The following is a 14,463-nucleotide window of genomic DNA, read 5'->3' as shown; positions in this document are numbered from 1 at the left end:
TAGTGCGAACTCTGGCAAATGAACATTAACTTTAAAAAAGTAGTTGTCATGTCCTTTCACAAGCATCCTAATTGTTCATATTTCAATTACTCCTATAGATCCACTATCCTACAGCGCGCATATGAATACAAGTATTTAGGCCTCGTTTTCACTCCAAGGTTATCCTGGTCAGAACATATTATAACAACCTGCAACAAAGCATTAAAGAAACTTGATTACCTGGCCCGAACCCTACGTGTTGACCCGAAATAAACTAAACTCATTACATACAAAACACTTGTAAGACCTATTCTTGAATATGGGGCTACCATATGGAACCCTTACAAAATTTTGGACAATCACAAAATTGAATCTATTCAGAAAAAGGCGGTTCGTTTCATATACCGCCGCTGTGACAGAATGTTTTCAACGTCATCTCATCTGTATATGCTCGGTTTAACCCCTCTTTCCCACCGTCGCCGCATCAATTCTCTGAAACTTCCACACTCACTATTTTACTCTCCACATTATGCTTACCCCTAACAGATAAATGACCCTTGCAAAGCCCCTAATCACGAGAAACAGCAATCACTTAAACTTATCCGTGCTTTTTTGCTCGCACCAACACTATTAAATAGTTTTCTTCCTAGGACTATTGTACTCTGTAATGACCTGCCTGGTTCCATCCGTTCTTTACCACGTAAAGAATTTGTGGATGCTATTGAGCACTCCCTTTAGCCATGTTCTCCCATATGCTTCTTTTGTATTGTGATATGTATTTGCCACATATTGTGTTCACCCACTCCTGCGATAGCCCTTCTGGGCTGCAGTATCTGTTAATAAACAAATATAAAAAAATGATCGCAATATGTAGCCCAAAATAGCCAGACCCATATTTTTCGTGAGCGAAAAGTCCAACAGCATAGCCAAACGATTTGATGATGTTGTGCAGGGGTCTTAAAGATGGTGTAGATGGTGTATATTTTCGCATATTTTCCCGGCTATAAACTTACTTCCGCAGCGTAAAGAATTCCTGGTTATAGCCGCCACTCCAACGTGGATTTGGACGTCACTTATTCTTACAATGAACCGAATAATTTTTCTGATTTACTCATGACGTTATTGACAATTACTGAGCCACGTTCTGGGCTAGCTTTAGTTCGCGCCTCGCTTTACCCGAGGCATCTTTATATAAGAGGCGGGCGAAATATTTCCACCTCCAACCTCGAGTATCGGATTAGGCTGGTCACGATCGAGTGCCCAAGAGGCGACCCGACCCAACTTCGGCAGCAGCAGCAGCGGCGGCGTACAGACGTGTCATAACAAACTTGATCTACCTTTCGCAGGAGCAGGACCAAAGCGCTGCCAGCCTAAGCTGCCAGCATATTGCAAGGGTCCCGGAACATATCTGCCTTCGTGCATTGCCAATCTTGAAAAAAAAAAACCAGTAGTTCAAGTGCAACAGGATTCACGCCTGCTGCCATCTATTTTCGCTGACCGGAGACTACTCCTGGGCTTATCGGCTTCATCGAGGGGGCGGCATTCCGGTGTGTGCCGCGTTCACTTCGGCAGCAGCTGCGGCGGCGTACAGACGCGTCATAACCAACTTCATCTACCTTTCGCAGGTTGGTGGTAATTCCGTTCCTATTTGTGGAAATATTACGCGGCGCCGTCGCTGTTGCTGCAGCGAATGTGTTCCCTATTGCCTGCTTGTTGCCTAATTTGTGTTCGCGGGCACATTCGCGGTTCGCTGATGCTCTCTGTTCTTTGAATTATGGCAAACACTGGTACTCTCGGGGACGTTCTCACGGCTTTTGGCGAAAAACAACCGAATAGCATAAAAGAGATTGTGAAAGTGCTAACACACGTACTAGCGAAGCTTGACAAGTTCGCAACTGACGTAAAGAATGAAATTGCGGCCGTGCGAACTTCAAACACTGATATCCATTCTGAACTACAGGGTATACAAGGGACTATGGGTTTCATGAATGAGAGTTTTGAGCAGTTCAAGAAGAATGTCGTAGAGCTCCGTCGCGAGGTGACCGAAGTCAAAACACAGAATTCTCAATGCCAGTATGAAATTAAGCAGATCCAGAAGGCCCTAGTGGAAGCTAAGAAAGAAATTATCGAGCTCAAGCAATACAGCAGGAGCCAGAACGTAAAAATAAAAGGCATACCAGTGGTGCCTGATGATAATCTGCGTAAGTCAGTGGAAAGGATCGCAACATTTGTGAGTGTCGATGTCTCCGAAGACGACATTGACGTTGTGCACCGCGTCCATTCAAAGGACGAGGATAGACCTAATGTTGTGTTGCGATTTTCCACTCGTGCTGTGCGAGATAAGTTCGTCTGCAGCTAGAAAGGCAAGGCTTACCGCAAGAGTTCTTGGCTTCGAAGAAAGTAATCCGGTTTATGTTAATTAGCGTCTCTGTATTGAGATCAAATTACTGTTGAGCAAAGCGCGTCAGCTGCGCCATGTGAAAAAATGGAAGTTTGCCTGGGTTTCGCAAGGAAAGGTCCTCATGAGGAAGACAGAAACCTCAACTGTGTTGAGAATTGACAGTGAGAGTGACCTGGTTCAAGCTATATAGCTTTTGTTTCTGTTTATATCTTCTTTTTGTGCTTCTGTTTCACCATGGCTTTTAGTTTGGATCAAGTTGATCAATTAACAAAACACCAAGATGTGTTCTCAGTTTTTGATTGCAATGTGCGCAGTATCCAAAAAAATCTTAACTTACTGAGTGCTTACCTATCCCAGCACACTTTTCTTTTCGACTTGATCAGCTATTACGGAAACCTGGCTCATGGATAAAGAGTCGCCATTGATACCAGGCTACAAACTTTCCTCTCTGCCAAGGGTTTCAAGGGCACGAGGAGGTGGTGTAGCCTTCTTTATAAAGGAAAGTATTGCTTTTGAAGTTCTTCCTGCCCTTACTATTAGTGACCCTACAACTGAGGCACTTTTATAAAATTTGAGTGTGGTATAACTGTCGGTGGGGTGTACCGGCCTCCCGGTTCTGTGGTTTCAATTTTTATTGAAAAACTTGAATGAATTATACAAATCTTAACGTTTAAAAAAGTAACCGTGTTGTATGTGTAGGAGACTTTAATATAGATGTTTCTGGAGAAACTAACAATTACACCTTACTTCTACAGTCATATAACATATGCAATCTTATAACAGAGCCAACGCGTATCCCAGGCAGTTCTAGCACTTTAATAGACCATGCGCTTACGAACATCACATGTAACAGATGGGCCGGAACTTATCAAGATCCAATAGCCGATCACATACCCATATTTGTTGCGGTTAAAATCCAAGGAAAGATAACTGCGAACATATCTGGTCATCAACCGCAGAAAAACATTGACTATCGATTAGTTCACGAGAACTTGTAGCAGGTAAACTTCTTTGATACCTATGATACCGACATCAACAAAGAATATACAAACTTCTTTACAGTTGTCCAGAGTGCCGTCTTACAGAGTACCCCACACAAATCCTAGGGTCGGTATGTTGCACCTATATGCCCATGGATTACTCACGACATCCTACGCATACCTAAAAAGAAAGAAAAATGGCATGAGAAGTGGAAACGTGCTAAAACCAATAATTATTATCTAAGTCAGTTTAAGCGTTTCAGGAACCTGTCGGTATCTCTAATGCGTAAAAGAAACCAAGAATACTACTCTTCTCTTATCATTAATGCTCATGGTAACACAGGTAAAATTTGCAATATTGTAACAGGTGCAGCGGGGCTTCGTTCAGAGCAGTGTATATTGCCTGATGTACTTGACCAGGAAACAGCTGATGAAATTAACGAGTATTTTGCAAATATAGGGCCGCAACTAGCGAACCAACTACCTCAAGTCACCGAATGTACGCAGTCTGTCCAATCAGTGGTGAATAAGTGGTAATTGGTAATTGAGGATATCACAGTGGATGAAATAATATCAGTTGTTAATGAGCTAAGAACTAAGGCAGCTGGGCTTGATCAAATACCTGTTAAGCTAATTAAGGACAACATTGACATATTAGCGGGTCCCCTCCTTCATCTATTTAATCATTCCCTTGATTCCGAAATATATCCTTCAGAATTAAAAATAGCAAAAGTAATTCCGATTTATAAGGACGGAGATCGTTCTAATCCATCAAGTTATCGGCCGATTTCAATTAATAGCGTTATCAACACAGGTTTTGAAAAGATACTCCCTGTGCACATAAACCAATTCATATCCAAACAAATATACTGAGCCCCACCAACACGGTTTTAGACCTCAGAAATCTACTTCTACCGCTGTTTTCACCCTGACGCACCTACTAAATCCAGCAGAATAAAATTTCGGTAGTTGTCAATCTCGAAATAAAAAAGGCCTTCGATACAGTTGCCCATCAGATATTACTGAGCAAGATTAACAATCAAGGGTAAGTAATACTTAAAAATTGTACGTCTACTTCACAAATCGTACTAACTGGCGTGCTACAGGGTTCCGCTCTTGGGGCCATGCTTTTCTCACTCTACATAAATGATTTCCCTGTAACGCTTAGGCGTTCACAGGCTTTGATGTATGCTGACGACACCGCTCTTGCATTTACTGGAGACAGTCTGATTGATATACAGGATAAAATAAATGCAGAGTTAGATAATGTTTTTAAGTGGTTCACGTCCATGGAACTGACCCTTATACTTAGTAAGACTAAGTATACAGTTTTTCATTCCAGAAAGAAAACGCTCAATACTGAAATTCTGGACATATAATTACGAGGTACACAACTACAACAAGTTGTCTCCTACAAATATTTAGGCATTTTCTTTGATTGAGACATGCACTGGAAAACTCACATTAAACCCCTTCAATCCAAGGTTGCTTACGGATGTTACATTCTTCTTAAAGCTCGTGAATGTTTCGGATATCCTGTCCTACGCATTCTGTACTTTTTCTTCATTCAGAGTCACGTATTGTATTGAGTTATGGGGAAACAATTTTATAACTTACCTTGATCCTGTATTCCGTATGAAAGAACACGCATTAAGAATGATCCCTTCTTCTAGGTGTACACAAACCAGTACATATGGCTCATTGTATGTGTTGCCAGTGCATGCATTGTATGAATTGAAAATTGTTGAGGTCATTCATAGTATTGTTACGCAAAGGACGAGTCAGTAAGACGAGCAACTATTTACAGGTTATATTTACAACAGCGGTTGCAGGTAGAAAAAGGAAAAGGGCCAACCAAGTCCAAACCAACCCGAAAGAATGGTTCCACGGGAATGTCGAGTGGTTGAAGGTACCCAGCACCTCCACCACAACGTTACGCGAAGGACGAGTCAATAAGACAAGCAACTATTTACAGTTCATACTTACAACAGCGGTTGCAGCGCTGACCGGTTAGATTCACAGCGCGAGCCCAGTTTCTTATTCCTCCTCTTTTCTCGAGTGATGGCGCCCACGCGCCTCGTTCAAATAATCTATTATCACACGCGTGTAGCAGGATTATCGAAACCAATGATCCATTTCCTATTACTTTGTTTAAAATCCCGTTACGAAGTACAAGAGCTGCAACTAATCAGTGTTTTAATCTGCCTCCATGTCGTAATCTGTACGGGAGAAGGCTCGTGGAATTTAACGGCGCACTTGTTTGGAATTCTCTGCCAATACATATAAAAGAGGCCCGTAACTTTAGGTCTGGAATGAGAAAATACTTTTTTTGAAAAATACTGTCGATAGAAGTACACTTCTATATATTTACATCCCTGCCTAAGTTGTGCATGTCAATTTCATTGTTATGTATTATGTCTGTTTTGTTTGCTCGCGTGCGTGAATGATAAAAGAACACTGAGTTTATATTTACCTTCGTGTTTGAGTTATGCAGGTTCATATTACTATTATGTATGATGTCTGCTGCTTTTGTTCCCTAAGTTGACTATGGACCCGGGACTAGCCAATGGCTATGGGTCCAGTAATGCTTTTGTAGTTTGTAAAATATGTTATAAATGAATGAATGAATGAATGAATGAATGAATGAATGAATGAATGAATGAATGAATGAATGAATGAATGAATGGCTTTAAAATAGGGATGCCTTTCCTGTAGGCTTTATTTCTAAAATAAACATGTTATTTCTCTCCCGCTATCTCTTTCTCTCTCAATTTATTCAAAAGCAGCTTGACGCTGAGCTAGCAAATGCTGCTGCTTGGAGGAATACTAGACTCTGAAGAAAACTTGAAACCTTCTCGCATCTTCCTGGTGAGAAGAAGCGGCAGCTGTGACTGCAATTCGCCTTTGAGTGGGAACAAACAAAACGACCTGTTGGCCCATAACCGTAGAGGTGAATTAATGTTTATAACTTTAATTGCCAGCTGGATTACGGCGCTGGCAATAATCCAGGTGGTAGTAGTATCGAAAAGAGTTGAACGGCGCAATATTTAAACAGGGATTCGCTGGCAAGATTCGTGTAATATAAAAACGGGCACGTAAGCTTCTGTGGATGCAGGCGCGAATGCGTGTGTTGCCAAACTTTCGAGGAGAGGCTGTGTATGTTACTTGGAGTGCGGCTTGAAAAGAAAAATGTAATTCTACTAGGGAACACACAAAACTTATTTTATGGGTAGTGCACGACTGTCATGAAGTTAAGTACAGCGTAAACCCCTTTATCTAACAAATTAAAGTACTATACATCAGAATAGGAAGTCATTAGAATACTAATATACATTTGTATACTGGCAAGAACTATTTGCCCAACCCCCACTGCGATGTGGGCAAAAATATTAAATATGTACGTAACAGTACCACAAACACCTATTACGTATATCGAACGTAGTTCTTTCGTTTTTTCATCACAGCTCGAAAATACGCGTGCGCAAATTACAATGTAATGCGCAGTAAGTCGAACAAAGAGGAATTACAATGTTCATAAAGTACGTGCATATAAAAAGAACGCCATAATCGCAATTACTCGTACGCACTTAGCATAAATGGAAAAAAATTGTCGTAGGAGTGCGGTATGAAAAACTACGAGTTACCATGCTGACTTTAGAGTTACCATCCTGACTAGCCGACCTTTGATGAGCAGTTGCCTTGCCATCTTCAGTGTGGACGAACATCCTTTTCATATATTTACAGAGCTTATCATTGTAATAATATGCGACGCTCAAAAAGTACCATGCAACAATCGCAACTTTCACGTAATACAAAGCTGCTTGACTAAAACAAAGAACGAAAAAAGAAAACAGTGCGTAGAGTCCCAGTTGATACTTCTCACACTGGGTATCTACGTAAATGCCTTAAATAAACGATCTAGCCCCATTTGATTTAACTCCCACGGTCACTTAAACCACATAGAACTGCAGGTTTGAAACGCGACAGAAACTGTTCATCTGGCTGAAAATCCTTGCAGCAATCCCCACTCTCTGCCAGACCAAACTTAACGCAGTGCCTCAATCGACATGTGGTTTCTCAGATCATTCTTTGTCAACGAAGCCTGGCTGAACAACACGCTTTCTACGGCTGCTTTCGAAACAGGCAGCACAAGTAGGGGCAAAGCGAGCTCAGATAGCCGGGGAACATTGGATTTCCGGCACTGTTATTTGCATTTTTGCATTAAGGACCACCTGTGAAAACGTCGTGCCACGACATGCGTACGTATAATTGAGGTGTTGTGCAAGTGCACATAGTATTTGCTGTATAGCAGCCGGCACGGAACACGTAGTCGACAGCTGTGAGCCCCACTGTTTTTCCTACTGAGTCACGCTTGAACCGGACGCAGATGGTGTCGAACCCAAATCAAAAAGAAGAGAGCTTAGCGCTGAAATGACGCATAAACATGGCCAGCTATGGCTTAACGTCATCCTCCCAGCGCCAACATTGCCTAAAAACACAGCTTTCGAGGTTGCCTGCATATCTTTGTAGCAGCAATGAGCTTTGGCTTTTTATTAACCGATGTTCCCGAATTTTAAGGCGTAAGCCTTTAGTGGCTCATGAAGGTCCGTGCAGAGTCTGTGGTGGACGCAGGAAAGGGGTGATCAATCACAGCCTGTGACAGCTGTCACAGCGCTTGGTGGATGACCCTAGGTGAACAATGGGTGATCATCATGATAAACAAAAAATTTAAGAAGGAACAAGAGCAAAGTAATAAAAAGAAATAAGAAATAAATAAAATATAGCCGAGTCAGTCGGATCTCTCCATAGAGCGCGCGCACTGCGCTTGCATCCCATGTGCGCGGCCATGGCGGCCTCTGTTCGCAGAACAGTTCAGACAACAGCCACAGCGGCAGTCACAGATAGGCTTTCGCCTATCGCAGTCTAGCTCAGCAAAGTGCCCATAGATTTTTGTCAGTGTTGACGTGGTTCTCGGGAATCGCGAAGTCTTCAACACAAAAATAGCCCAAATATAGCCATGTAGCCAAGTCAGAATTTTCGAACCAACCCACATGAAAAGTAGCCCAATTTGGCTATTAACAGCCCAATCTGGCAACCCTTGTAACATGACCGTGCGCCGCCGCCGATGAATACCCGGCGCCGCACCGACGACGCCGCCGGCGCCGACCAGAAACGACCACCACGCCGCCGCCTGTAGAAACCGACACGTCGCACAGCTCTAGTACCTCTATGCACAATTCCCGTTGGTTAAACGCGGGGGCGCTGCGGTCATCCGGTTGCGCGGTCGTGTGAATGTAATCGCGCAGCACGCGCTCCTTCGGCGTCGACGTATGTCCCTGCGAGCTTGCGCGAGAATTTGTGGGGAGGCGACACGCTTACGCGACAGGCAACGCCGCGCTGCCGTTAACGCAGAAACGGTCGTAGACGTTCAGCGACGACTGCCGGCCGGACCACACTCTGACCGCGGAGGCTGTATACACGCGGTTACGAGGGTGAGTACGTACAAGGACGCCTAGGTCCAGTTCGATGGCCAGCAGGCTACGTCGTTTCACATCGACACTGCGTTACATGCGTTGGCTACATCGACTACATGCGTCGGCTGCAGGAAATCTGCGACAACCACATTGGAGATGCGATAGCACGATTGCCTTGCATGTATGATATTAGTTTGAATCACGGAATGCGTTATATTCGGAGTGATCGACGTTGGCCGTAAAATGAGTTCTAGGGTGAGCTTGCACAGTTCTTGCAGCTAGGAAATTCTAACTGCTCATGACGCCAGTTGCGGAGGCTGCTTCGAAGTTGGTGCTGTCACAATGTCATTTTGCAAGGGTGCGCTTGACTCTGAAAAAATGGCAAGAATTGTTTTCTCATGTACAATGCTTTGTAATATCTATAATTTGAGCCTCTATAAAAAAACATAACGTTGTAGTTATCAGATCTAACGTCTTCATCTCACTTAAGAAACATTGCTTTACAATCCTTAAGCCAGCACGTAGCAGACTTGGCAGATAGCCATACTTTTCTCTGGAGCTCGCCTTATTGCGGTGCAACGAAGACGGTAACAGTGTTTCTAGGGCTTCAAATTACGTGCGGAGGTTCAGATTCAGCATCATCGGTGCGGTCGCTCAAAGGTCAAACGCCAGCGCATCATTTTTGGCCCTGCTGCTCTAATCAGTGCTTAATGGGGAAGGGAGGGGGGGTACTGGTTCATGAGCCATCTGAGCGGGAAGCTACCTGCTCGTGAATGAATGAAGGTTCACCTTGGTTTCTCTGGTTAACAGTTCATTTTCATTCGTTTAGTTGCGCATTATGAGTGATGTGTTGTACCAAAGACGCAAGTTGCACGCTTGCTTCGTGGCCTCAATAAGTAGACCACAGCTTGAGCAACAATGGAAAATCTAATCTGGAGTGTCCCATTATACCGCGCATATCATAATCAGACCCGTCGTATCGGCACATAGAACCCCAGAATCTTTTCTTTTTTTAATCTATTCGATGCTCAAGTTGAAGTGCTTTTCCTGGAAACCAAGCTCGTGCGAATTACTCCTGCGCAGTCGGCCACTACGACATTGCTCGTAACCTGCACAACGCTTTGACTTAAAATGAGCTGATTTACTTTCCTGTCCTGCTGGGTTCACCGCGACGCCCTTGAACTCCGTGCGCTAGTGCCGGCTTATTTATACGCTTGTGCGTGCTCTCTCCGGTTGATCCTTCCGCGTGCAGCACACTCATGAAGCGAACGCCATCTTCTGGCGGCCCCTGCAACACAGCTGCCACCGCGCTGATTACGCAATTTGTGTACGTAACCTGAGCCTAACGCAGCTGCCGCGCTCGAAGGAAGGAATCCGCAAACGGGCGTTACAGCGGCCATGTCGTCGAAGTACAAATGATCGTTCAGTGTCACGCTTTCGTGGGTGTCCGCTGATTAGTGGCGCATGCTTGACGGTCTTTAGGTGTATTTGGTTTCGGTACCACGCTTTGGTGTATGTCCGAGTTGCGTGGGCACGCTTTGCGGTTAGGAAACCTGACAAGACGCGCGTTTTAAGGTCCGCGAACAGCAATGTACTACATACGGGCAGGATGCATGCTTTCGCTAAATTAAGTCATTACCGTATACGAGCCCAAGTGCCACGTGGCTTGACTAAGCGTCCCTGCAGGCAAAGCTCGGGCTACACAATTTCAAAGTTGTGTCGTAGCCCTGTGTGCAGCACCTTGAAGAGACGCGCAAGCCTACAAAGTCGTTACTAGAAATCACCATTTAGCGCCTTCTGCGCATTGCCTCTACGACTCGCATCTCTGAGAGCCAAACGCAAACACGTGCATCTGGTCTAAAGATGAAAATTTCGTCTATTCAACGTCACCGTATTCTGCGCCAACTTCCTCTTAGCTATCTCTTGAATGTTGCCCCGTAAAGGGACGTATTTAACTCCACAGAACCTAACGTATCTAAACTCTGATTTAAGTGTTGGAAACCCAACGTAGCATCCATACTAGCGTCTTTGATATGCTAGATGGAGTTTTCACTTGTGAATGTATAGTTCGGTCAATCAATTATTATATAAGTAATTACGTACTAATTAATGTTTACTCACCTATTTGTTCACTGTTTTCTTCTTATCGATATGCTCTCCATGGCCAGAAATAACTGTGAGGAAGTCGTTTTAATTTTATTTGATACCAAACAATGTTCGGGCTTTTCAGGGTTCTACGCACGCACACGCACGCGCACGTGCACGCGCAAGCACGCACGCACACGCACACGCGCACACACACACACACAGAGAGAGAGAGAGAGAGAAGAGGGAGGGAAGAGGAAGAACACAGGAAGAGCGCTGCGTTTGAAAACTGAAAATTTGTTTGGATTCCTTCTTTAATTTAAACTGCGGCTCAATAAAATAATGACGTATCTTATTTCTTGCGTGTAAAGTACCGTTTCAAAACTGTATTCGGGCTTTCTCCTTTGTGGGGGAAAGTTGATTATCTTGTGGAAATATTCTCCATCAAATTTTAATCTTTTGCTCTTTAGTTTAAACTCAAACACCGCTGCTTACGGCAGCTGTGTGTCGTCACAGAGTCCATATCACAACTCACAACGACAGCACAGTTATTTCTTTCGAGTAACGCCTGGGCCCGCTCGTCTCGCGGCGCCCGGACGCGTAATCGGGCGGCTATTTTCATATATCGCGCGTTTTCTTCATAAAGCCGAAAAAATAATTACGCGAGACATAGCACACTAAAACCAACTGAATCGGGTCCCTTAAAGCGCAATTGTTACTTTTCTGTCACGAATGGCGCCCTCAATTGAGTAATTAAGAATTTTTTTTTATTTAATGTAATTATCGATAGTTGAATTACGAAGAATATCCTCCCGGTGCGGTACGTCACTGCTAACAATATAGCACTGGTTGCGTCCTCGCACATTCTATATCTTACTTTTAGCAGCTTGGACAACGTTTGCAGGGCACCCTGTAGTATATCATATATTGATACATATCGGCACATATAATGACATATATATAAGTACAGTTAGGAATTCATATTTCTTGTGTTACAGCGGCGCAGACATTTTGAGGGATACGATAGCCAGGAATTGTGACATACCCATTTGTACACACCCAGTGCTGAAGTTTTCTCTTCGCGACCATACACCTAAAGTTCTCCATTATGATGGCACAAATGAATACTCACCGTGAATCGAGGGTAATGGATTCAAGGGTAAGTTTTGTGAGAAAAGTACGTCTAGTGAAACCAGTCCTCGAGCCACGTCAACAGGTGACGAAAGAATGCGTGCTATGTCTGGTCGCCAGTGTAATGTGGAAACTATGTGCTGTATTTTGTAAGCAATCATTTCATTATGAATTCCACTTGCCCTTCTTCATTGGCTCGGACATCGATCGCCGCACTGCCGTTATCGTTTCGATTGGCCTTGCACGTGGTACAACAAATTACGCGAAAGGAAAAAAAGCTAACTGAGTGTTTCTTTACAACACACAACACATTTTATAGGTACCCTGGGGAAAAAATTAATTTGCTGATGTCGTTGTACTTCAGTAGCGTTAAGGGTAGCGCCCTTGCAAGCCAGTCATCGCGACTGCGTCATTAAAATGCTTAGAGTAGCAAGCTGATGCAATCCTTCGAGTCTGTCGCACTCTTCCATGTGGGGTCTCAGGCGTTCCCGTTCCACTATGGGTCACATTATAATTGTGCGTTTTTAATTTTGCGTCACATAAAATGCTGATAACCTTTTTTATCAGAATACACTGCTAACATTGGGCTTATTCGAAAACATTTTATGGTATTACTCGAAATAAAATTGGAAATATCCACCACAAAATATCGCATTCACTAGAGCACGTAGTATTCCTGTGATTAAATGCGTTAAAAAAGCCATAGAAACAGTTTTTTATATGTTTCAGGCATTCTTAAAACCCCGAGTCATCCAGATATTCATCGCGTTGAGACACAAAATCGCAAACAAGCCATCTAACACTCTCGACGAAAATGCAAGGGATAAGCGTAAATTACATTTGGAGGACTTTAGGAGCCAAGTAGAAGGTACACGTTCGAAACATGTAGTCAAAAGTATATGATCAAGTTATACCGGAAGGTCCTCCAAACAAAATATAAAAAATTAATGGCTCTCAATTTGCGTTATTTTCTTTTTCATGTTTCTCTACTAAGTAAGCTGTCTGCGATTTCTTTCCCTGCAGGCAACAAACCAGCACCACAGGATCCCACCTGACACGAAATTCTCACGTGAACATTTCCGACATGGCCGTTGTCGACGTACGCCTCCCCAATGGCCCACTGTACCAGGATATGGACGGCGTAATACGCCTCAGCCGAAACTTCACTGTCGAAATGCTGCGCTCCGCGCTCAACTATAAGCCGCAGCCAGACGACAAGTTCGTCGTCACGTATCCAAAGTGCGGGACAACGTGGACACAACACATTGGCTTCTTGATCTTCAACAAAGGCGTTCCCCCTTCCAGTGGCCTCGAGTTCTTCAGTAGAAGCCCATTTATAGATATGCTCGGCGCCAGCAGTGTGCAGGACATGACACGTCCCGGAGTGATCAAGACGCACCTTCCTTACCACCTCATGCCCCACCTCATGCACCCACAAGCCAAGTACCTCTACGTATGCCGCAATCCTAAGGACGCTTGCGTTTCCTTTTTCTACCACACACGGGGTTTCAGTGGATATGACTTCGCCGACGGCAAGTTCGACGACTTCTTCGAGATCTTTCTGTCTGGCGAGACCGAGTACGGGGACTATTTTGACCACGTCCTGGGTTGGTACGAGCACCGCAACGACCCGAACATCCTCTTCCTGCACTACGAAGACATGAAGGCCCAACCACGAGAGAGCGTGCTCAAGATCGCCCAGTTCTTCGACCAAAGCTATCACAAGTTGCTGCTGGAGAACGAGAACATCCTTCAGAACGTGATCAAATACAGCGACGTTAAATCCATGAAGGACTACGCCTTGCAGAACTTCACCAACTTCTTCACAAAGCAAATAGATGGAGAAGCGCCCGAAGGTCTCAGAGTCTTCCACGAAGCTTCGCAGAAGAATCCTTCCACTGCTAGTTTTATCCGCAAAGGCATCGTCGGAGACTGGAAAAATCATTTCTCGCCAGAACAAAACGACAGACTGGAGAAGATGATTCTGCAGCGACTATCCAACACGGACTTCATGGACACGTGGCGAAAGCATGGTGTTATGTAGACGTTCTGTGGCCAAAACAAAGTGCGTCAGCTCACAATAAATGTGAGTGCATTATCAAGTTGCAGAATTCCCACTCTAAGTAGCGTCCATGTTTGAACTTTCATCATCTCGTAAAACTAGGCCAGACGTCTTGCAAGGACATGCTTTCTTTGAGCTCATAACTACAGGGCAGCTCAAAAGCACCTTCTTATAATATTCCAGCAGACGTGGTTAAGTGATTTCGCTCGAACACATCGGTTACAAACGATCTTGAATTGGCAGCTGAGCTCTTCAAGCGTTTCTGTCCTAGCAAAAGAGCTGTTTTAATGCGATTAGCATTCGTATGATACTTCACGAACTTTCCGGAGGCCGTCTCTGTCTGTCTGTCTG

At 44.1% G+C, this 14,463-nt stretch overlaps 1 protein-coding gene across 3 annotated transcripts; it reads left to right on the top strand.

Moving 5' to 3' along the window:
* The first annotated feature begins 1,495 nt into the window (after positions 1 to 1,495).
* LOC126522510 (sulfotransferase 1C4-like) lies at positions 1,496 to 14,173 on the top strand. 3 transcript variants are annotated; one of them, XM_055066446.2, is made up of 2 exons: positions 1,496 to 1,604; positions 13,074 to 14,173. In XM_055066446.2, the coding sequence occupies exon 2, from the start codon at positions 13,135 to 13,137 to the stop codon at positions 14,092 to 14,094; it is 960 nt and encodes a 319-aa protein (XP_054922421.2). In that variant the 5' UTR covers positions 1,496 to 1,604; positions 13,074 to 13,134; the 3' UTR covers positions 14,095 to 14,173. The 3 variants fall into 3 exon arrangements, with proteins under 3 accessions (XP_054922421.2, XP_054922419.2, XP_050027228.2); XM_055066444.2 differs by lacking the exon at positions 1,496 to 1,604 and adding an exon at positions 6,155 to 6,228; XM_050171271.3 differs by lacking the exon at positions 1,496 to 1,604 and adding an exon at positions 6,220 to 6,310.
* Positions 14,174 to 14,463: the final 290 nt, after the last annotated feature.

The sequence above is a fragment of the Dermacentor andersoni genome, chromosome 6, assembly GCF_023375885.2.
Source record: "Dermacentor andersoni chromosome 6, qqDerAnde1_hic_scaffold, whole genome shotgun sequence".
Taxonomy (NCBI): Eukaryota; Metazoa; Arthropoda; class Arachnida; order Ixodida; family Ixodidae; genus Dermacentor; species Dermacentor andersoni.
This window is presented reverse-complemented; position numbering and strand designations above follow the sequence as displayed.